The sequence below is a fragment of the Schistocerca nitens genome, chromosome 5, assembly GCF_023898315.1.
Source record: "Schistocerca nitens isolate TAMUIC-IGC-003100 chromosome 5, iqSchNite1.1, whole genome shotgun sequence".
Classification (NCBI taxonomy): domain Eukaryota; kingdom Metazoa; phylum Arthropoda; class Insecta; order Orthoptera; family Acrididae; genus Schistocerca; species Schistocerca nitens.
The window spans coordinates 411224819-411249770 of record NC_064618.1 but is presented as its reverse complement, the minus strand read 5'-3'; the positions used below and the strand labels follow the sequence as shown (position 1 = coordinate 411249770).

The 24952-nt window shown below is 40.6% G+C and overlaps 1 protein-coding gene across 6 annotated transcripts in view; it reads right to left on the bottom strand.

Annotated features, from left to right (window-relative positions):
* Positions 1 to 1555: 1555 nt before the first annotated feature.
* Positions 1556 to 24952, bottom strand: part of LOC126259675 (rho GTPase-activating protein 19) — a 126608-nt gene continuing 103211 nt past the window's right edge. For 2 of the 6 annotated variants that reach the window (XM_049956622.1, XM_049956623.1), the window contains exons 8-10: positions 21204 to 21302; positions 17332 to 18141; positions 1563 to 2823 (exon numbers count right to left, since the gene is read on the bottom strand). In XM_049956622.1, coding sequence (XP_049812579.1) covers positions 2155 to 2823; positions 17332 to 18141; positions 21204 to 21302 — 1578 coding nt within the window. In that variant the 3' untranslated portion in view covers positions 1563 to 2154. Of the gene's footprint in view, positions 2824 to 17331; positions 18142 to 21203; positions 21303 to 24952 lie in introns of all 6 variants that reach the window. The other 4 variants (XM_049956625.1, XM_049956624.1, XM_049956626.1 and 1 more) reach the window with 4 other exon arrangements.

Below are 24952 nucleotides of genomic sequence, written 5' to 3'. Positions count from 1 at the left end.
GTCTCAGCTCTCCAATGTACTGAACAAGATGGCAATTATGTGAGGAAAAAAGTCAACAATTGTATCAATAATACTTGTAATTATTTTTTCAAATACACTTTTTCTAAAAATAAAATAAAAACCTAATACACTTACTTTCTGAACATGCCTCATACATGTGCATTCTGGTTACTTTTATTTCACATCAATCCACTTTTTATTCATCACCAATAGGCCACCTTGGGAACTATTGTCATTTTTCATGCCTTGATTATTTTTGACTAGTTCCTTCACCAGGTGCATTTGCGGAAGCATACTGGAGCAACTGCGTGCCCACTCACATCCCCCCCTCCCCCCACAAACGGCATTCTCAGTGAGTAACCTTCCGGCACAATAGATATGAATGAAGTGTGGTTTGGTTTCTGGTTGCCCATTTCTTCTAATTGAGTACAGTAGCTCACTTTCCATTTGGCTTTGCACTACTTTCCCCTCTATTGGCCTGTTGGGATGGCAGCTTCAGCTGTGTGCTGCTATTATCTGGTTAAAGTTCCTTACTGGACTGTGAGTACAAGACTTCACTTCTGGCAACAGGTTAGGGCACACATTGCGAGTACAAAGCCAGACTTTTTTCCAATTTACCATTTAACTACTTCATTGTACTCTTAACATCTGCTGTACTTACTATTTCATACAATTCTTTTACCTTCCAGGCAGCTTCCTGAAAGGGATTCAGGACATTCTGAAGCTCACACATAACTGTGTAGACAGCAGCTAATTTGCAATCTGCAAAGGTTGCTCCACTGAAAATATCCTTATTGCAATATATTTTTTTTTTGATGGCATCCACATCCTCCTGGCACTCGGCAAAACTTTTTGAATCCCATAGTGTGGTAATTTCTCAAAAGACCATCTTCCCATTTCACAAACATAAACATTCCCCAAAGTATTTAATGCACTAATTCCTGCTTTTGAGTAGTTATTCTCTACAAATTATTCAAGGTATTACTATTACCCAACAATGCACATATTCCACTGACACTGACTCGTTTTTGAACTGTCAATTGAGACCCATACTGTTCCCAAAATAATCTTGGTAAATACAAGTCTGTCCAAATACATACTGCCAATTCAAATGGCAAAATGAAATTTATGTTGAGTACAGATATGTTAAATGACAATGACTCTAGAGTCATCACAAGTTTTCCTTGCATTTGTGGAAGTTCATGTGTCTGTAAAATGCTATGTACACTGGCTTCTGTACTATTTAGCATCTGTGTGTATTTCAGTTGGAATTACGCATGCTTAAATTCACAACAAGATTCATAGGCCGCCAGGTGCAACCTCATTCTAAAGAAACAAACTGAAATAATTGAAGTTGAATGCCTATCGCTGCAGTAACATATTGCTGCTGGATATCACAGGACGGTCAAAATGGATACAGAATTATTACCACACAAGTGCACAACATAATGTATGTAGAAGGCAATATAAACTGGAGTTATACAAAAACAGTAATGTACTCACAATATTTTCTTCAAAATAATTTAATTATGTAAGCCGTAACAGCACCAAAATAGGTGAAAGTTAATAAATTTCTTTTTGTACATGGCACTTACAGTTTCTTGTACTATACATCATGAAAGTAGAATCCAGTAAACAAAACAGAAAGGAGCATTAACTCATTATAACTAGATGAACATTTCAGTTTGAATGAAATATAAATTAATGTGAGAATCTATATTACAATATGTTTACATCTGTTTTAAAATTTACAATCTTAATTTTTGATAAGCACAAAGTTCTTTAAAGAAACTAAGAAAAGGAAGTTTTTTCCAAACATTTGAAATAATGTGACATTTAGAAGGTATATGAAACATCTAAGAATCCTTAAATATTTAATGTCACTACGAAAGCTGCAAGACAGTTTGAAGCTTGTGTTTGATAACTTTTGAAGTAACAGTCTTACTTTGGCCTGATTCCAGTGAAATTTTTCTACAATGTCATAGAAACATTACAAGTTAGTTCTTGTACTTGGTTGTAAATACTATTGTTACAGGTTTTTGGTATTCCATATCACATTTAGGACAAATACAGTTAATGTTGAACTATCAACATTATGTCAATACTGGCCTCAGTACGTATTTATGATGATTACGTAAAAATACCTGATCAACATCATAATGATGTTTCTTGCAGAAAGTTCTTGCAAAATGTAGAAGACTCAGTCCCCACATCTTTAACAGGTACAGAGGTAGCTACTTGAACAGCACACAGTTTGTCTGCTGCAAACCTGCTATTTTCCACACTATCATCCTCAAGAGAAGATGGTTGACCTCCATTTAGGCAAAACAATAATGATTCACTCAGATTGTTCTCAACACTTTGCAGAATCCTATGTTCTTCTACAGAAGAGTCCAAATCACTCCCACGGCTTATAAAACTCAAGTCAACTGGAGAAGCAGTAAGGACACTACGACTTGACAGATATGATTTAAACGGGCTGCTCAGGGAACCGCCATTACAACTATCAGCTTCATGGCCATCGGTGTACATGTTGAAAATACCGTTTTCATTTTCCAGGACTATTTTTCTTGAACAGCTATTTTCTTTATCATAATCACTTATTGTGCAAAAAGCACCAGAAGGTTTTATAGGTGTGTGTATTTCTGTGCCCACACAGTCACCATTCACAAATGCTTTAATGGCACAGCTCCCATCAATGGGTGAAGGCATCCTATTAGCATCATCTGGAGTGTCCATATTATTAATACTTGTAAGATGGCAGAGATTAGATCCAGATAGAACAACAACTGGTTTTCTGCTTCTTGGAGTCATCATTGTTTCCTATGATGATAAAATAAGTTAAGCTTTCTATAAGTACATAGCAAGACTAGACAAGAAACATATAGTGATACACAGGGTTTCTGGAAAGTAACTAGGTATAAAATGGCTGTACAAGTTTTGATATTAATGGAATCTTAATCCATATTGGCACTGATACAGTTGCAAACATATGGCTCCCATGCCAGACTTGCGTTCCACATTCTGCATTTGTTCCATCTTCCTCGTTCACAACACTTCCCCCCACCCCCTGCCACGTCCCGTGGTGAGAGCTTGTTTTCTTCAGTAAATATGGTGGCCATGAACAATGATGCATACAATAACTGAAAAGATGGCTGACTGCCTGACTATTCAACAGTGAGCACAGATTATGAGACCGAGCGAGGTGGCGCAGTGGTTAGACACTGGACTCGCATTCGGAAGGACGACGGTTCAATCCCGCGTCCGGCCATCCTGATTTAGGTTTTCTGTGATTTCCATAAATCACTCCAGGCAAATGCCGGGATGGTTCCTCTGAAAGGGCACGGCTGACTTCCTTCCCCATCCTTCCCTATTCCGATGAGACCGATGACCACGCTGTCTGGTCTCCTTCCCCCAACCAACCAACAGATTATGAGGTGTGGAATTCCATCATCCTAGTGTAGAGACTGTAGCATATTGTGAGTGGAGTGAATTCCACAATTTGTCCCGAAACAATAAATAATTGTAACTGACAGTTAGTGGCCACAGGCTCAGTAAAAGATGCAAGGCAAACTGGCCGTCCATCCATGTCTTGATCTGTTGATAAAAGTGGTGACTGTGCAGGAAATTTTTGTATTCAGCCCTTCAAAATCAACAAGTATGGCAGCACATGAAAGTGGGCTCACAAGGTATTCGGTATGTCAAATCAGTGTAAGGAATCGAATTCTTGAATGTGGAAACCCCATCACCAGGAGACCACGATCATAGAATGTGGGGAGCCCATGTTTGGTTGGCACGACGACTGGCGTCAATTGTTCAATAACATCCTCTAGAGTGATGAAACACTATTCCATGTGGGATGTTTTATCAATTGCCACAGTTAAAATTATTGGGCAGAATAGGAGCCTGGTATTACAGTGAAGATGATGTTGGCTCACTCAAAAGAGACTGTGTAGTATGGAATGTCAGCCACAAATTTTATCGGTCCATTTATCCTGTGCAACACAATGAACGCAGAAAGCTACCTATGGATGCCTGAAAATTATGTCTGGCCCACAGTATCTGCATGGGATAATAGTGATGAGTCTTTTATGCAAGATGGTGCACCACCTCACTTTGTAAATGTTATGTCTGTGTGATTGGACGAGAAGTTTCCAGGACACTGGCTAGGAAAACATGGACCACATGAGTGGCCTTCAAGAAGTCCACACCAGATACCATGTGACTTTTTATGGGGATGGGAAAAATACAAGGTGTAAAGGACAAAACCTCGCACAAGTATATATTCAGGACATTATCAGCAACATCGCATGCGACTTCCTCCAGAGGACTGTGGGGTTGATACCCAGCCATTTGGGATGATAAGTGGATGTCACTGGCACCTACAGCGAATTTTAAAGTATGCATCCACATTCTTTTACAACAATGTATGCATGACATTAATTTAAATAAATTAGCATTGTAAATGTAGAATTTATTTGCCTTTTTCAATACCTAGTTACTTTCCAATTGGCAAGCAAACAAGTGAAAGCAGCATACTATCTTGACATAAAATAAAACAAAGGTTATTGTAGTGCTAAGGTACTATCTGTCAACTTTGAAAGAGTTTTTATTTACTATGAGAAGTTCTGCCAAAATCAATCAACTCAGTGGCAGTGGACAAACAGTTTGCAACAGGCATACACATGCACTCCATCAAAAAACATTGTGTACTTACCAAATATGTTGAATTAGTTATGGGTGAATACAAACCATTTGAGATCACAAACATTTAATTTTTGTCCTTCAACTGCTATAAATATTTCTATACATAATTTTCTACAATGCTGTGCAGGAACTTTTGCCTTCTGGTAGAGCACAAGAATACATGCGTAGGAAAATGTTCAGTCTGAGTTGACAGAGAGAGATAATACTTGCCTCAGCATAAGGACACATTTCCAAGGTTGAAATTAGATATGTACTACAGCAGTGTGTGTGTAAGCAGGTGCCAGTACAATGCGTTTTGTGCACCTAGAGAAAGAGAATACTTTGCAGCATCACCAGTGTGCTCTCTGTGTCTGTCCCACACCTCACCCTCCAGCCACTTCCTACCCTGGTAACTGGCAATGATGAGGTGACTGGTACACCAGACCACTGGTTCAGCTTCTTCTGAATCTCCATAGTAGAATTTTCATGTTCAGAAAACTAATACTGTCAGTTCTTAAGGTAATACTTATCATGTTTGCTTTATGCCATCTGTCACTCTGGTCAACAGGGATTTTGGTACACAAATTACATATTAAACTTAATTCTATATCATAATGTGACATGAAACGTGAAATCAGAAAGTGTACATCATGTCAGGATTAAAAGTTAGGAGCTCTAAGTGGTAACAGTTGAGAGATTTACTGTATAATTTTTAAGTGATTTTTGTTCGAAAGCAGTATGGAAAGTATAGGGACAGTGACTTTTCTGTCATTAACTTTACTGTGAATTATTGTTTGAATGTAACATTGTTTTGTTGTGCTTTAGGATGCAAAAAACACCTGGGGTATATAAGCCCAAGTCAGAACTATAGAACATGAACATAGAGAGGAGTTAAGCAACTATATGTCATTCCCAACTGACAGAAGAGAAGATAGCTAAAAGCAGGCATGCTGTAATGGGGCTAAAAAAAAGACACCATACAAAAATGGAGGTCTGAAACTAAAAATTAAATGGCATTCGCCATATTGATTCGGCGGATAAAAAGTAAAATGCGGTCGACAACCCAAGCGTCATTCGCTGAAACGCCTGATAAAATCAGACGGCAAACCCAAGCTGGAACATAAATGGTTAAAAAAAGGACAGTCCATCAGGAAGTGGTGGGCAGTTAAAATTTGGGTGCAATATGTACAAAGTGGTGGGGTAGCACCACTTAGCAAATGACTATGGCTAAAAAGGCAGTGCCCAATTTTATCTCCTCCCGGTGGGAGGGATAAGAGTAGGTCATCCAAGGCACTGGGAGAGGCTTAATAAGCCGAAGCTTATTCCCTTGAAGGGAGGACCATTGGCGATGCCAAAGGGACACCACCTCCTGGCAGACGGCAACACAGAGATCATCGGAGGGAATACAGGTATTCAAGGGCTGAAGTACGAGGACTGCAGCCTTGGCAGCAGTGTCTTCAGCCTTGTTTCCTGGCAGACCAACATGAACGGGAACCCACATAAACATGACACTGGCTCCACCAAGAGTGAGCAAGTGACAGTTCTCCTGGACCTGCTGCACTAAGGGATGGACAGTGTACAGCGCACATAGACTTTGAAGGGCACTGAGTGAGTCTGAGCAGAGAACACTATTGAAAAGCCTGTGCCGCTGGATGTACGCTGTGGCCTGATGCAGAGTGAAGAGCTAGGCTGTAAATACTGAGGAGTGTGCCGGAAGCCAATATTGAAAGGCACGGGTGCCAATGACAAAGGCAAACCTGGCCCCACTCAGTCCAAGAGCCATCAGTGTGTACAAAGGTACTATCACGAAGTTCCATGCGAAGGTTGTGAAACTGAAGGCGATAGATCGAGGCTGGAGTAGACTCTTTAGGAAGCGAATGAAGGCCAAAATTAACATGGGTGGTGAAGGGTTCCGCACCCACCAGGAAAGATGCACGCAGTGTGAAGTTAAGCCACCATAAGAAGTGCCAAAAGTGGACTCCAGGAGGTAACAGAAGAGGGACAAGCCCCGTACTCATGATCAAAGGAATCATCAAAGGAGGCATAGGAAGGGTGGCCACGCATGGTAGACAAACGGGATGCATACCTGCTGAGGAGAAAGTCACGGCAATAGGACAGTGGTAGTTCAGCAGCTTCAGCATACAGACTCTCAACCAGGCTAGTGTAAAAGGCACCCATGGCCAAACGGATGTCACGATGGTGGAAAGTGTTGAGACAGCGTAAGAGGTATGGACGTGCAGACGCATAAATAAAGCAACCATAGTCAATTTTCGAACCAACAAAAGACTGGTACAAACAGAACGTAGGACATTGAGGGACCGCATAGAGTGGGTTGCCAGGTAAGACACATGGGAGGGACAAGAGTGTTGCCTATCAAGCATGAGCCCCAGAAATTTCGTAGTTTCAATGAACGGAAAGGCAACAGACCCAAGATGTAAAGATGGTGGGAGAAGACATTTGCACCACCAGAAATTCATACAGATGGTTTTGTTAGTGGAAAAGTGAAAGCCATTGTCGATGCTCCAGGAGTAAAGACAATAAAGACATCGGTGAAGCCGCTGCTCAGTGAGACAAGTCCATGGAGAACTGCAATAAATGGAAAATTGTCAACAAAAAGGGAGCCGGAGGCGCCCGGCGGGAGATAGGCCATTATACGGTTAATGGCGATAGCAAAGAGGTCGATGCTCAGGACAGAACCCTGAGGCACACAATTTTCCTGGATAGAGGTGTCCGACAAGGCAGAACCCACATGCACCTCAAAAACTCAGTCATGTAAAAATGCCTGAAGAAAACAGGGCAGGCTCCATTGGAAGCCCCACGTATAAAGAGTACGGAGGATACCAGTTCTCCAGCAGGTGTCTTAGGCCTTCTCCAAATCGAAAAACACAGCAACAGTCTGGGATTTCTGCAGAAAACCATTCCTGACTTGGGTGGAAAAAGTAACGAGATGGTCAGCTGCAGAATGCCGCGCTCTAAATCCAGACTGTGCATTAGTTAGATTAGTTAGTAAATGGCGAGACTCGAGCCACCACACCAGTCGGGCACGACTCGTACGTTCCATCACCTTGCAAACGCAGCTGGTTAAGAGAGATGGGGCGGTAGCTAGAAGGAAAGTTTTTACCCTTACCGGACTTAGGTATGGGTATGACGGTGGCTTCACGCCAGCATCCAGGACATGTGTCCCCTGCCTAGATGCAGTTGTACGTGTTAAGCAGAAAGTGCTTGACACAAGAAAAAAGGTGCTGCAACATCTGAATATGGATGGCATCTGGCCCTGGGGCGGAAGATCGGGATGAACTGAGAGCATGATCTAGCTCCCTCATAGTAAAGGCAGCATTGTAGCACTCCCAATTCTGAGAAGAGAAGGGTATCGCCTGAGCCTCCTCCGCTCGTTTCCGATGGAGGAAGGCAGAGTGATAGTGGGAAGAGCTCGAAACTTTTGCAAAATGGTGGCCCCCAAGCGTTGGAGATAGCAATAGGCTCCACGATGACATCGTCAGCTACTGTCAGGCCGGGGATTGGATCTTGGGAGAGCTGTCGAAGGTTGGCCCACATGACAGAGGAAGGTGTGGAATTGTTAAAAGAACTAGTGAATGAAATCCAGCTAGCTCTTTTGCTATCCTGAAGAACGAGACGACACTTTGGACGCATCTGTTTATAACGAATGCAGTTTGCTTGTGTAAGGTGGTGGTTAAAACCGCGGAGAGCATGTCTCCGTGTGCGAATCATGTCGCGGCATGCCTCAGTCCACCAAGGGGCTGGGACTCAACGTGATAAAGAGTTAGTGCGGGAAAGGGAACATTCTGCAGCAGTAAGGATAAAGTTTGTGAGATATTCGAACTGGTCATCACAATTGGGAAATCTCTTTCTTCAAAGTTCATCAGGGAGGAGTAAAGCTGACAGTCTGCCTTAGGAAGCTGCCATTTAGGCGTGCATGCAGATGGGGCAGGAGTCAGAAAACGGATAGCACAAGGGAAATGGTTGCTCGCGTAGGTGTCAGAAAAAACGGACCACTCAAAACAATGGGTAGTGCAGAAAGATAGGTCCAGATGGGAGTAGGTGTGCGAGGAGTCGGAAGGGAAAGTGGGTGCCCCAGTGTTAAGGTAGAGGAGTTTAAGTTGGTCAGACAAGAAGGCATCTCTCTGACATGTCCTGGGAGAACCACAAAGGGGACGATGTGCATTAAAGTCAGCGAGTAGCCAAAAGGGGGCAAGTAGCTGCCAACAAGTTGAAGGAAGTCTGCCCTGGTGACAGTGAATGATGGAGAGACATATATGGTACAGAGGGAGAAAGTCAGGTGGGGAAGGAAAAGATGAACTGCAACAGCTTTAAGATGGGTATTCAGGGAGATGGGAAGAAAAACAGAATTATAGGTACCAGATGGGAGAATGCAGTGTTTGCAAGTGACTGGGTAAGGCACCTTTACCTTTACCCAGATCCCTTGAACAGCCCGCTCGTCAAGATGCACTGTACAATCCTGAGAGGAGGTGGCATGGCCACCATTGCAGTTGATACAGTGGGGAGGAGGTGGACAATCGCTCTTGTGTGCATCCATACCACAGGTGACACATTTGGCTGGGTGCCAACATGACGTTCTAGTGTGGTTGAAACGATGACATTGGTGGCAGTGCTTCAGGTTCGGAATGTATGGCCAGATGGTGACAATTTCATAGCCTCCTTTGAGCTTGGACGGAAGCACAAGGTGAGAAAGACAATGCGGGTGGGCACTAAGAAGGAATCTACCTTCTTCATTACACGATGGACGGCAATGACACCCTGATGAGATAGATAATATTTTATTTCGGCCTCCGTTAGACTTTCGAACAGCCTGGTGTAAATTACACCATGGGAAGAATTCAAAGTCCTATGGGCCTCGACACGAACAGGGTAACCGTGGAGAAGCGAGGTAGCAAGCAGTTGTTGTGCTTGAGAACCAGAAAAAGCAAAGTGTCATTCCGCAAACGAGAGCAAGATTTCACAAGGCTAGCATTTGCCTATACACCTTTCTGAATAATAAACGGATTGACCGTGGCAAAGGACTCACCGTCTTCAGTACATGATACCACGAGGAACCGTGGTGCAGCGGGAAAGGTCTTTGAATCATTAGCTTCATTACATTTATGCTTTGTAGTCGTCGTGTAGGAAGATGATTGACTAATCGCGAGGAAATCCCCCACGATTGCCAGCATCTCCAATGCTGTGCTCTTTCCAACTGGAGGCCCCCTTCACAATGGGGCACACCCACCTCAGGTAATTCGTTCACACCTCAGGTCATACCTCCCGAACATACGACAGAGGGACCAATCGGCAATTTGGGAAGGTTGCAGCTCAGGCAATCACCCCTCCCTGGGCCTGACCTGTACCAGGGGGTATGTGTGAACCCTACCTGGCGACCCGGGGCCGGGAATTACGTGTTAGCCAGTCACCTGTTACGCGTCAGACGCATGTGCTGGCCTTCAGGTGCGCACAGGACGGAAGAAGACAAAAAGAGGATCCTCAAACACCGAAGCGGAGGAACAAGAGGAGAAGGGAAACAAAGAATGGAAAAGGGAGCAAAAAACAAAGGTTAGACTGTTCTGTCAGTGACACAATGCAGAACATTTCCAATAATACCCCAGACACGTTCCCTAAGGGAAGGGAAAAAGAATAGCAGTTCGATAGACATGCAGCATGGAGGGGAAAAAATGCTGCAAAGGCTGGGGCACAGTCGTAGCCAAGCACCAACCCGCCAAAGAGCGACGAGCCCCCTGCGTGGATTTGAATGTAACATATACCACTTCTGTACTCCCTATCGTGTACTTTTTCACATCAGCCAATACGTATTATATGTTCATTTACTTAATTTATTACCTGGAGTCTAATAACTTTTGTTTTGTTTTTTTGGGAATTAATTTGGTTGTCATGCAATTTACTGATAGTGAAAAGTGGTTTGTATGCATATAACATACCCTGAAGGAATCACAACTTGCTTGTACAAACCATCCAGAAACATATTGTTACTTATGATGAATTCATAACAAGGAAATAAAGATGACTAATTTCTAGCTCACTGATGGCACCGTATCATTTGTATTTCAAATGGCAATTGGATGATCAAGATAAAAATTGGGCACCTCACATAACGCGCTCGAGATGTAAATCTAAACTAACACACTGGCTAAAATGTAAAAAAAGAGCACTTACCATTTGGCATATCAATTATCTGACACGTGCCTTGAAACCATGCCAATTGCTACTTATGCTTGACAAATATAACAAACTTTCCATCGAAGAATAAGAAGTAAACTGAGTATCCTAACCTGTCCCCTATGGTGAAGACTTAACAGCACCAGCTCCTTCATCCTTATGGGAAAAAGTTTCTGATTCTGACCATGCATCTACAAACTCAGAGGAAGCACAGTATCAATCAAGTGAAGATGGCCACTTTCCAGAACAAAGGCCACGTTTAATAACCCAAGTAGACCTGAATAGTGATGTTCGTGAATGATGCTTATCCAAGAAGTTTGCAGAATTTTTGTCTTCGCATCCAAAGAAATGGAACTAACTTAATGAAGAAACAAAAATTATTCACTTCGGACAACACAACAAATATCTGATGCCAAACTACCGCATGGTGGACAACATTTGTGCTTGTATTTATGCAGTAGGTTTAATAAAATAGTTAAACACACCATACCATGCTACAGAGTGGCACTTGTTTATAAACAAGCCTGAAGGCTGAACTACTACATAATTGCAATACTTTTCCATCTGCACCTGTAGGATGTTGAGTGATGAAAGAGAATTACATAAATTTATCAGAGCTAACCGAAGATATTAACTAACAAAAGAAATCAGAAAATATGTGGCAATCTGAAGATAACCGGTTTATTAACTGGTCTCCAGAATGGTTTTACTAAGTACTGTTGTTTCTTTTGTCTTTGGGACAGCCCTGCAACAGAAACATTATACAATTATACTGTGGACACCGGGGAATTCGCTCCATGGAAAGAAAATGTGAATCCTTTGGTGGATTCTCAAACTGTTTCATTCCCCTGCCGTATGCCAAGAATTTGGTGAAGCGGACAGACGAAAGTGGTAATGGTTTCATGCACCTACATGGAGTGATTTCTCAGTTAAGTTATGTGAAACTGAAAGAAGGGATTTTTATAGAGCCAAAGATTAGAAAGTTAATAAATATGCTGTAAGAACTTTGAAGAAAAATTAATTCAATCAGAGCTTGCAGCCTGGTTTTATTTTAAATTGTCAGTTTCCTAACAGATACAAGAGCAGAAAAGAGTGATAAGTTAATAGGAATCTTGTAGAGAACTATAAAAACTTTGGATGCTGAATGTCTCTAAAAATGCTCTTCCTTCATCTGATTTCTTTCTTGCCTATTTGGCAACAGTAACGAGCATGGGGGAAGGTTCCATCAGGACAGATTGCAGACGGAGACAGGTATAGGCCTAAAGGTGATTACTGTTAGTTTCTAAAATATGAAGAATCTACATCCCACAGAAGGAAGTTATCAACAAGAGGATTCAACCAATCATCATCATCATCCAGGATATGAATGTTGTATATTTGACTGTAAAAATCTACATTAGCCCTAGGGCAGCACAGTAACTTAATTTTATGACAAACTATGTTATAATTGTACAAATTTAATGTAGTAGATACAGAGACCACTGCAGCCTCTGTTAAATAGACACTGGTATTTTGAAACTTCAATAACATCAAACTGGAGACTGATGACAAAAACCTAACAGCAACTTCAGTTTCAGAATCAGCAGGTTCAAATTAGTTACGTCCACCACGTTCTCTCTCTGAACCTGAATTGTACTTTTGTTGTTGACCAGTGTAATGAACACTAAAGTGGCTAAGTAACCTCATCATATCTAAAGTAACATGAAAATCAAGGCAAAATGTTCTATGCATCCCCCAAAGAGCCTGCTTGCTGCAGGCAGACATGGCAGAATGAAGCTACTGGCTGGAGCATTACATGGTATACTGCTCCTTGCCACATGCATGTCCACCAACCGCCTTTTCATGTGCACATCACTATAACACGCCTCAGCAAGTAGTTTATTAGCAGTAACAGCATTTTCAATTCTTTGGAAATTTATAGTATATAACTTCTTTTTTTTTTCTTTTTTTGGAGAAATGAAGTAACCTGTGCACTACAGGGTGTACAAATTCGCTTTCGCCTTTTTTTCCCCCAACATTTGAGGCTTTAATGTAACAAATTGGTTACACATGTATCATTCAAAGTATTTTCAATTGCTGGTCACTACTTTCACCCATCTTTTGGGCAGTGTATGAATCCCGCGTCGAAAAAATTGTTCATCTTTTGAAGTGATCCACAAATCGATCCAATTTGTGACTTCTTCATGAGATCGCAAGTGTTGGTCAGCCAGACCATGCTCCAGTGATCTAAACAGGTGATAGTCAGGGGGAGCAATGTCTGGAGAATACGGCGGGTGGGATAGGACTTCCCATTTTAACGTTTCCAAGTATGTTTGGACCTCTTTTGCAACGTGGGGCGTTGTCGAGCTGCAAAATCATCTTATCATGCCTCTCGCTGTATTGCGGCCATTTGTCTTTTAATGCTCTGCTCAAACACATTAACTGTGTTCAATAACCAGGACCTGTGATTGTTTCACTTGGTTTTAACACCTTATAGTACACGACGACGAGCTGGTCCCACCAAACGCAGAGAATTATCTTGGAGTCGTGAATATTCGGTTTGGCTATCGACGTGGAAGCATGGCCAGGATATCCCCACGATTTTTTGCGTTTAGGGTTATTGTAATGAACCCATTTTTTTGTCCCCAGTCACAATGCTATGCAGAAATCCCTTCAGTTTTTGCCTCTGAAACAACTGTTCAGAAACACACAAATGCCGTTCAATGTCCCTTGGTTTCAGCTCACATGGGATCCAAGTTCCTTCTTTTGAATCATGCCCATAGCCTTGAGATGTTTTGAAATGGCTTGCTCCCACTAATTGTGCCAATTCTTCTCGAGTTTCACTTGAGTCTTCACTCAGTAAGGTCTCCAATTCTGCACCTTAGAAAACACTCTCTCTTCCACCACCATGCCGGTCTACGACGTTAAAATCACAGTTCTTGAAGCATTGAAACCACTCATGACACATTCTTTCACTAATAGCATCCTTACCAAACGCACTTGAGAGCATTTGATGAGACTCAGCCACTGTTTTCTTCATACTGAAACAAAACAGTAACACCTCCCGCAAAAGACGAGAATTAGGTTCGTAAATTGACATCTTCAATCCAGAACAACTTCATGATGCAGACACAAATTGACTAATGTTTGAATGAGGTTATGTTGACCGATGTCCAAACTAACTGCCTGACGTCTGTGATCTGTTTCTTTCGACCGCTACTTACCGTTGTCACCACCTATCAGCAAATGGCGGAAGCAAAGCTGTACACCTTTTAACTGAGTGAAGTTAAAGTGACACTTGTTATTACATAAGCAATAACTTTTCCTCCACACTGCTCTTCCCCAAATCCAAATCCACTTATACACTTTTCAGTTTAGCAATGTTCACTTCTAAATCATACGCTTTATTTTCAATGAATGTAATATTAAATGTCCCTCATCTCTGCAAAATGGTGTTCATTTACAAAACAAAATAACTTTTCGTGTTTACAAATGTTACTTGCTACCCACCCAGGCTCTGTCTCTTGTCTACCCATAAGTTATATAAGTAATTAGTTACCATATATATCACACACACACACACACACACACACACACACACACACACACACACTCTCACTCTCTCTCTCTCTCTCTCTCTCTCTCTCTGCATACAGGGATGCTCTAGATGTGGCACAGCATTTCACTTGCACCTGAGGTGCAAGAGCATGCCCAGGATATGAGCTTTGGAAGAGTGGAGGAAACTTATTAATTTCACAGTCAATGGAGAAATACTATTGAGATTTCACAAATGGTTCTGGATACATTTGTTTCTAGTCAGTATCCCGCTTGTGGCTTTTAAAGAATTGGGGTGGGAGGGGGGGGGGGCGTGGGGGTGATATGCATATTCTCTGGTTGTTTCAAATTGAAGCACTATTCCAATATTTTCACCATTCTCTAAGTGACAAGGCATGTAGCAGTGTGCTCATTAGTGCCCAATTTTTATTATTGTTTTGCTGTTTACTCCACTACTGACTGCAGAAATGGATTAATTTCAGAGCACTGAGAGAACTGTTATTTGTGTATTTTTGTTAACACGGTACAACATAACTATACAGATCACTGAATACTCTCATAAGAGCAAACCACAGTTCAAAATGTTAATCAAATGTTTCAAATGTACCGTAAGTACTTACAAGTAATCATATATTTCCCACATAGAAAATACTATCAATAAAACAACAAAATAGTTCTGGAAGACCGAAAACAAAAACACAAAAACACTAAAAAACAATATTAATAACAAAAATTATAACATAATTCACAACTACTACAGATTTAAAAATACACACACCTGTACTAATGTTCACTAATGAATAACTACATTCCACCCACACTGCCCATACGTGCATGTACATTTATCATGGAAACCTATTATTTTCATTTCATTGTAATCTGCTGATACAACAAAAATGACCTTATGTTGTACTGCAACATTTACTAAATACAACATTAGAGTTTTAGCTTATGTATACATTACGAATGAAATACTCCAAAATAACAGAAAAGGAAAGATGACAAAGGGCCAGAAGTGATTCATTTTGGAAAACAGAACAGATACAACAAATACTTCTATCTTAGGTTTGGTGTACTTTGTCAGTACACTAAAAAAACAATTTACAAAATAATTCTTAATAATCTGAATGGAACAAAAATAGGTCCACCTATGTAAAATCCTGTCTTCCCATTTCAAGAATGGGAAGCTTCCTCTCTAGTCTAGAGTAAGGGCTTTAAAGCCATAATGCTTTCATCTTAAGGCAAACTATTGTGTCATTCCAAATCTGACCTACATTTCTCAAAGAGGTATAAAGAATTGATCACTTGTGGAGATCAGAGCTTAAACTCAAAGTGACATACAGCATTCACTTAAACAGTTCGTGAAGTTCACTTTCATCTGTGGCAACTACCAAAATTTTGGTATGCTGCAATATAAAGGAAGAGTCCGGAGCACTACACAGGCAAAGACTGAATGAGGACTGGTAACCACAGTTTAACTTAATAGCAGTATAGTGCGAACAATAAAATTATGGGACTAGAATAAGGAGTAGGGCCCAAGTCTGATCAGGTTGGTGGTTGTCCATACTTGGATGCGTAACATATTATTTTGTCATTTCCACCTCAACTATATATATATATATATATATATATATATATATATATATATATATATATATATATATATATATATAGATATATATATAGATATATTTTTTCCACATGGAATGTTTCCCTCTGTTATATATATATATTAGATGATAAACTGAGATGTCAAAGAAACAATTTTCAAGTTAATGTAAGTCCCAAACAGTGAGCCATGCTTCAACTTTGTAGCTTGTCTGCTTGTGTCTGTATGTGTGGATGGATATGTGTGTGTGTGTGCGCGAGTGTATACCTGTCCTTTTTTCCCCCTAAGGTAAGTCTTTCCGCTCCCGGGATTGGAATGACTCCTTACCCTCTCCCTTAAAACCCACATCCTTTCGTCTTTCCCTCTCCTTCCCTCTTTCCTGATGAGGCAACAGTTTGTTGCGAAAGCTTGAATTTTGTGTGTATATTTGTGTTTGTTTGTGTGTCTATCGACCTGCCAGCGCTTTTGTTTGGTAAGTCTCATCATCTTTCTTTTTAGATATATTTTTTCCACGTGGAATGTTTCCCTCTGTTATATATATATATATATATTAGATGATAAACTGAGATGTCAAAGAAACAATTTTCAAGTTAATGTAAGTCCCAAACAGTGAGCCATGCTTCAACTTTGTAGCCCCCCTCCCCAACCGCAACAGGCTGCACTTCTCCATTCCGATCAAGATACATGCATATTATGTGACATTTGTAGACAAACTGCAACTTAGTACCACCAACTGCCACTTAATGACTAACCTCATACAATACCAAGATCTAATGTTGTTCTTGAACTGAATCTGCAAAGTGTTGCAAAAATTTATGACAAATAACAAAAGCAATACACACAGTCCAGGTTGCAATATGTGTGAATAGCTAAAAATTATCTGCAGTGGTCAACAGACTGTGAGGAGATTATATTTCAGATGCGTGTGTCAAGAAATGTATCATTATTTTACTAAAAATTCACACAAACTGACTAATTGCAGCAACCAATCACCAAGAAAGCTTCCCACTAAAATGAGTGCAATAACTGATAGTTATCTGTGTTATATATACCCAGATGTACTGTCTTATTTGAAGACACAATAAACTTTGTTGTTGAAACAAAACACTGTGCACTTAAATATTTCAATTCTACTTCTTCAACTATTCAGTTGCACATAATGTGCAAAACTGAAGCTACACATAAGAGAACTTAATATTTGCACCAATCATAAAACTTAACCAGTTCACCAGTGCTTGCTAGTCAGTCCATAATGCTCATCAACCCTATGCCCTCCATGCAAGGACGAGTCTACGCATTTAAGATTTATTGCTTACCTGCATAGCTTTAGGCATTTTCTGAGTAGACCGGGTGATGGGTGATATGGAGCTGCTTTGGTTTAAGCTGATGACCTGCAGGGCAGGTGTACTTGCAGCCCAGATTGGGGTAGATGGAAGAACAGAAGGAGACTGGTCTCTTTGTAAAGCTTGTGTACGTTCTGTGTCCAATTCACTTAACCATACACTGCAATTTCTATCACTTGAGTTATGTAAAGGTGCTGCCACTGGATAGGCTGAATGGAGGTTGACATGGAAGGCAGGGGAATTACTGTGATCACCTTCCGCTTCAAAAGTCACAGACTTTGCATGAAACAATCTCCCATTACTCAGGCTTTCAGGTACACCAATTAATTTCATATTTCTAACTGTAAGGGGAATGTTACCATCTATAAGATGTCTGTCACAGTAATCATTTACTAATAATTCATTATGAGTATCAACAGTAGGTTGTTGGCACTGCACTGAGCTAAAAGCAATATTCATTTGAGACTTATTGCTCACTGAATTTTTATGTAAGCCATCCCATTTGCTGGAATGGGATCCACTACTAGAGTCACAGTTATTATGCCTAAGTGACTTCAGCATAACACTGTTTTCTTCACACATGCTATTCTCAGAATCAACACAAATCAGCCGCCGTCTCAACAACAGTGGTTTGGCAGTTTTCCTTGAGTATCTTAGGCGTACTACGGTCGAATTAGAGTCACACAATGATTTTTTCAAAGTAGGGAATTCACAGAGGGGAGTGAATCCACCACTCCCATGTTCCTGGAATAATTTAATACGATCGCCTGTTCTTGTTGGTGTCTGAAAATGAAGGAAATTCCAAATAGCCACAGAAATTGAAAAGACAGAAAAAACACACATACAGAAAGAAAAAGGATGAAAGAACTGTCCAAATAAGTCCATTCTGTGGGACCCAACTCAAAGTGTTAATCACGTACTAACAAGAATAATATTAAGTTAGTCAAATCCCTTTTTTTTCCTTCAAAGAGTGTATATTGTTACGGTAAATACTTCATTTTACACAAACAACTGAAAGTAAATTCGAATCTAGACATACAAATGGAAAGATTCATTTCCTGTTTTCTACATTTTTAAGACTACTTTCATACAGGAGACACAAAGAGGTTAATTTTTTGTTCAAAAACTATAAAAGGAAGAGGGACTACATGTTTTAGGTGGCCCCTTTGTATGCAGAAATTATTAAAATTAGGAAGTTCGCTAAATTCAGCTCTTCTTACCCTGAAACCAAACACTCTAGGCAGAGACCAAAATGAAACAACTGAAAATTCAAAAATAACTATTTCATTGAGCCTTATGAAGTATGACCAGACACTGAAACCAACTGATTTGCACATACATTTGAAAAAAAAAAAATCAATGTCATATGTCATGATAGGTCAATTCCAGAACTGGTGGATTCATCAGACCACTCAAAACCAAGGAAATCTTATTACTACTACTTATCAGGTCTGCATACTAATAGTTTCCAAGAAATTTAAAAATATCTGATTCTGATTAGTTGGAGATATATGTCAGAAGGAAAGTCCTGGTCAAATGTGAATGTCATGAAGAAAAATAAGGCCTGCATTCAAATCGTGCTCAACACTGGGTAGACGTGTTTGAATCTCACTTTTTGCAATATTTTTTACTTTTTCACAGAGAATGCAAGTTGATGTGAAATCTATATACAGGGTTGCCTTTTTTACAAACACAAATAGATAAAAACATGTTTTGAGACAAAACATTTTATTGTTTTTCACACATTTGCCTTTGCAATTAACTAACTTTTATACACCTTTGCATCAATCCTGGAAATTTTTTTTTTTCCATTTTGATGTTGGTATCTCAAAAACATGGTTTTAGAAGGACTGAAAGGCTTATTGAAGTGATGAAAATAGGAGTCCATGAATTTTTACTTTGATATCAGAGAACAAAGGAAGTTGTTAGCCAACAGACCAAGTGAATAGGGGCAATGAGACATTAATCCAGTGTTCCTCTCCATCAGCTAATACATTGTAAATAAGGAGTATGACACTCTGCATTATCACGATGAAGAATAAAACAGTAAGAGATACTGCGAAAAGTGTAATATGAACCCATGTACACAGTTTTGAATTTGGAGAAGTGTTATGACATATGCCACTCTTTCACAGGAATTACTTCTGAGTGGCTGATAATTACTATGCTGAAACTCATCAAAATCAGTGGGTCACAGTGTCTGAGTCCGGCCTCTCCTCCTCAGATTCATTGCCTGATAATAGCTTTACATAATGATTTGCACCTGGGATAGTATTCCACAATAAAACAATATCTACAGGTAAAATTGAAACACTTCAATTTTCAAGCTACAGCATGTACGACTGCTGTCACAAACTGAAATACTGTTATTGTTCTGTCCATGAATAATTAATCTAGAAGGTAATTCTTGTCTCGGATGAGCAGATACATGAATAGTAGGTTTAACTGTGTAAGACATAAGCATGGAGGGGGGGGGGGGGGGGGACCTTGCTGGAATAAACACCGAAATTAAATGTATATCAGAATCAAATGAGCAAATTGACAGAAGCAGATGCAACTAAAAGTCATGCTCATGAAGTGAAGACAGTGCAAAAAAAAAAATGATGCACAAGGTCCAATTCAAACAATTAAGAAATTTGTGTCACATAAGTAACATATGTGATATGATCATTTGCATGTAATTTATTTCATACACCATGCAGGTTCTTACTTCTGCCTATGACCCTTTACAGTGTTGAAAAGTCTGAAAACTGCACCTGCGGAGAAATACATTACCTTTTCAAAGGTTATGAAACAAGCAACTAAGCAAATGTCCCTGTCCTGCAAATCATCAGAATTTGTATGCTAATTACCATACCAGTCATATAATTGAATAATTACAGGAATGTTACTAGCAAATTTCTTTGGCACGTTCTGAAAAAACATTATATACAACATGCCACAGCTGACTGGCATGTGCCTAACACCAGTTCAGCAATGAAATAAAATGAAACTCTACTGGGAAGATTATGTCAACAATATTAATATTTTCAATATCTGGAAGGGGCACAGCACCACATGTACAAGACTTTCTTCTCACATTAGTGTTTATCTGAAGATATTGTAAAAGGGCAAAAAATATGATCACTGAAAATATATATATATATATACAACATGCTCTCATAATACTGATATTCTGCCAAGTTGCAATTACTTTCAATTCCTTAAATTACAATGTTAACTAAGTATCTGCTTCAATGACACCAGAACAGAAACTAACTGGTTAAGATAAGTGAGCAGCAGTTGTGTAGCTACTGGAGTATTAACGTAATAAACAAGTACCTAGCAAACACTGCTATACTATCTTTTTTTTTTTTTTTTAAATAAAGGGCCGTAGTCTTACTGAAAGATTCTGACAAAGGAATATCAATTACGTTCACACACTGTGAAACACAGTTCCATTAATCAGAAACAAATTAACAAGCTTTCAAGAACCAATGACAAATGCACGGATAGCCTCTTCTCAACCTTTGCACTAAATTTTACAATAAAATGCCAAACTAACGAAAACTATAAATTCGAACAGAGCAACCTAGTCAGTTTGCAGTACAATTATTTTTAAGGCTTATGTAGCCCAAAAATAGTGGAATTCAAATTTCTAATTGGAAATCAGACTCGCTCAAATATGGTGGATAAAATATAGCAACACAACAGGGTATGATAAAATGATAATGCTGTGGAGCAAAGAAATCCGAAACAAAGTGTGGCAACAGCAACAGATTGTAAATAGAAACTGTGGAATACAATAGGAAAGTTATGTAACTTCTTGTTATGCAATGAGTAAATGTATTAAAAAAATTACTTACACTTATATCTTCTTGACTCAAAGACCTAACCACACTGCACCGCCGCCCCAAAGAATCCTCACACTTGTCCATCTTTGTTCCACCTTTGAAAATATGTCTCTGAAAACAATTAATATGCACACTTCTTGAATGGGTGTGCGACTACTGGGAAAATATTGTTAATTACTGCAAGAAGTATAAAAAAATGTTCAAATGTGTGTGAAATCCTAAGGGACCAAACTGCTGAGGTCATCAGTCCTTAGACTTACACACTACTTGAACTAACTTATGCACACCCATGCCCAAAGGACGACTCAAACCTCCAGCGGGAAGGCCCGAGCAATCCGTGACATGGCACCCCTAACCGTGCGGCCAAGAAGTATAAATGATGACACTTGTGTACCAACAGTCAAGTGGTTTTATCAAGCTTTCAATCTGTACTATACTTATTTCATTCATTTCTCTTAATATCTCTAACTTTGTTAATTTTATAATAAATCTCTATTACATTTAGGTAACTAGTCCGAGAAATTTTTGCATGTGCCCCATGCAGTCCTTTCCTCAATGTTGTTTCTCCCCTGTGAATTCTTGCAGTTTTTCTATGTATACATTTTGTAATAAGACATTATAACTGTGATTTTCCCTTTACACCCTAAATTAACTGCTACAAATTATGTACACCGTTTAAATATATTTGACATTATACAAAGACTGTGCAACTGTGGTCTAAATAGTATGCAAAAACATACAAGTGTCAATCAACTACATGCTAATAATCAGACTCAACAGATGTACAGTAACTGTTTTCTCTACATTACCTAGAACTTACCTATTTCTGCGGAGCTCTATTTGTAGCTAGTTTTCTTATATAAGGTTACACCACTATTGCAATGAAATCACTCCACTGAATACTTCCATAATAAAGCAAATAATCGTACGATATACGTAAGTCTATCATGCATTCATTCAGCAATTGCAGCACAAATTAGAAACACAAGTAGATGTATTTGATATCAACTAATAATGATGGATCCTCTCCGGAGGACAACAACTTGTCGAAGCACTGTCCGTGCGGGTGGAGGGGCTTGCGTATCTGCGGGAAGCTGAAGGCTATGCCGAAGGTAGAGGACCTACTGCCGGAAAGGCCTCAGCCAATGGATTAGACTAATAGTGTCCCACAACGTCCCATCTTCCCTATCCACTCCTAGTCCTACCATATTCCCTGACCCAACCCAAGGTGTGATGTGATCCGTGGTGAGGAGTGCGTGGCACATGGGAAGATGTGTCACAAATGGAGCCTCAGGGATACCGGGCGACCTCCCTGAGTAATTAGCCTTACACCGCGCAGGGTATTCGTAGTGTGGACCTTCTAGATCCCCAAATCTCGTGGGGCCAACATGGACATGACTATAGAAAATAAAGAAAAAGAAACTGAGGGGCAAATTGAGACCTCAGATACTCAAACATCAGAGACAGGACTGATGAAAGGCATTTCCACTACTGAATCAGGGTCTAGAACTGAGCCAGAAGTGGGAACAGTAACCGAGAAGCTAGACCAAATTAAGATCAAAGGCTTGTCTGGGGCCCAGAGGAGGAAGCTACTCAAGGAACAGAGGAAAAAGGAAGGAAAAGAATCGCTTCCTAAAAACAAGTGGTTGGAAGTAAAGGTACTAGAACCCGAGACCCCCAGGAAAAAACTGTCTCAGGTTGAAGGGGACACACAGACCCCCACAACGTCAAAGACAGGTAGTAAGCGGATAAGGGAGGAATCAAAGACTCCCTCCTCCCTGGATAAGTGAGTCCAGAAAAAACCGAGGCAATAAATAGGGAAACAGACCTATAGTACTGCAGTCTCGGTTTTTAGGATGGCAGTTATCATGGAAGGTTATGCACTGGTGGCCATCACCTAACAGCAGGAGGAACTAGTACAGATGGCCCTCTTTGAAAAGATTGGTGGGGACGCTGGCCCAGGTCCCAACTTCAGGAGGGTCTATCTAGATCATGGTGCACTCATTTTTGTCTGTGAGGGGGTGCACACAGTAAAATGGCTCAAGGACAAGGCGCCCATGATATCCCCATGGGAAGATGAGAAGCTGCTGGTCAAGACGGTAGCGGAGCTTCTTAAGACTGCAAAGATATCATTATGGGTTCCTAAGATCCTTAAGGAAGTCCCTCCCAGGACTCTGTTCAGGAAAATAGGGGCCCAGAACCCAAAAGACCCGACAGAAGACTGGAGAGTGATTAACCAGAAGGTTGCTCCGGAAGGACGAACCCTGGTGGTGGACGTTGGTGAGAAGTCCCTGAAGGTGACGCAGGAGCAGGACCTGAAACTGTTTTTAGGGTTCTCGCAGGTCACTGTCAGGGTTCTCAAAGAACTCAAAAATGGCAGTTAAGACGGAGCCTGTAGGTGCTACAGATTAGTCTGCAGCACAGTAAAGGGGCCTCTGCTGCCCTGAGCTGCTGCCTGGAGAGACAGGAAGTGGACATGGCCCTGATACAAGAACCCTATTTATACAAAGGGGGTGTATCGGACCTCAGAGGCACTGGAGGTAAGCTGATATACGCTAGGAATCTAAGAAACTCCAGAACATGCACATATGTTAGAAATGGCATTTCTTTCATGCCAATGATGGATTTCTGCTCTAGGGACTTAGTAACCATCAAAATGCAGCAATGTGAGGAAGGTATCACGAGGGAAATTATTTTGGCCTCAGCATACCTTCCTTATGAAGACAGTTCTCCCCCTCCCTTGGAGGTGAGGAGACTGGTAGAGATTTGCCATCAGCAAGGTGACCAACTGCTGTTGGGATGCGACGCCAATATCCACAACCTACTGTGGAGAAGCAAGGATACCAACAGTAGAGGTGAGTACCTTCTTGAATTTCTCTTAGCTAACAACTTAGAGGTCCTCAATAGGGGCAATGAACCTACATTCAGGAATAGCAGAAGTAATTGACGTAACACTTGGTTCCATGACAATGGGTAGCTATGTCAAAAAATTGCATGTGGTGTTGGAGCCATCCTCATCGGACCACATGTACATTAAATTCAAGGTTGAAATGGGAATTGACAGACCATGACTTACAGAAATCCCAGGAAAACAGACTAGGAGACACATAGAAGGGACCTTGACTTGGGTTTATCAGAAATTAAAACCACGATAAGGAAGCCAGTAGAATTTGAGGAAGTAGCAGAGGCTGTTACCTCTGCCATAGTGACCTCATATCAGGACAACTGCACAATCACCAGAAAGTGCACAAATAGGAGTGTTCCTTGGTGGAATAACAAACTGGAAACACAAAGAAAACAGGTACAGAGACTGTTTAACATTGCGAGACGTAAAGGACAATGGGCTAAATATCGTGAGGTCCTTGTCAATTACAATCTTGCAATAAGACAAGCAAAGGAAGCATCCTGGCAGGCAGTCTGTGAGGAAGTGGAGGGCACGGCTGCACAAGCCAGATTTCACAAGAGTCTCACTAGCGTACCAACCAATCCAGGAGGTATGTTGAGGAAGGAGGATGGGGAATTTACAAAGACAGCACATGAGACACTGGAATTGTTCCTCAAAACTCACTTTCCTCAATATGCTCTGCCAGATAACACAGACCAGTATGTGACCCCAGAAAGGATATGAGACCATTCAGTCTGTCCTCCTCCATTCTCAAAACGTTGAAAAAATTGGTTAATGTTTATGTTGGGGAGAGGGGGTTAAGGAGAGTCACTCTACACCTGAACCAACACGCATACCAACCAGGTAAATCATGTGA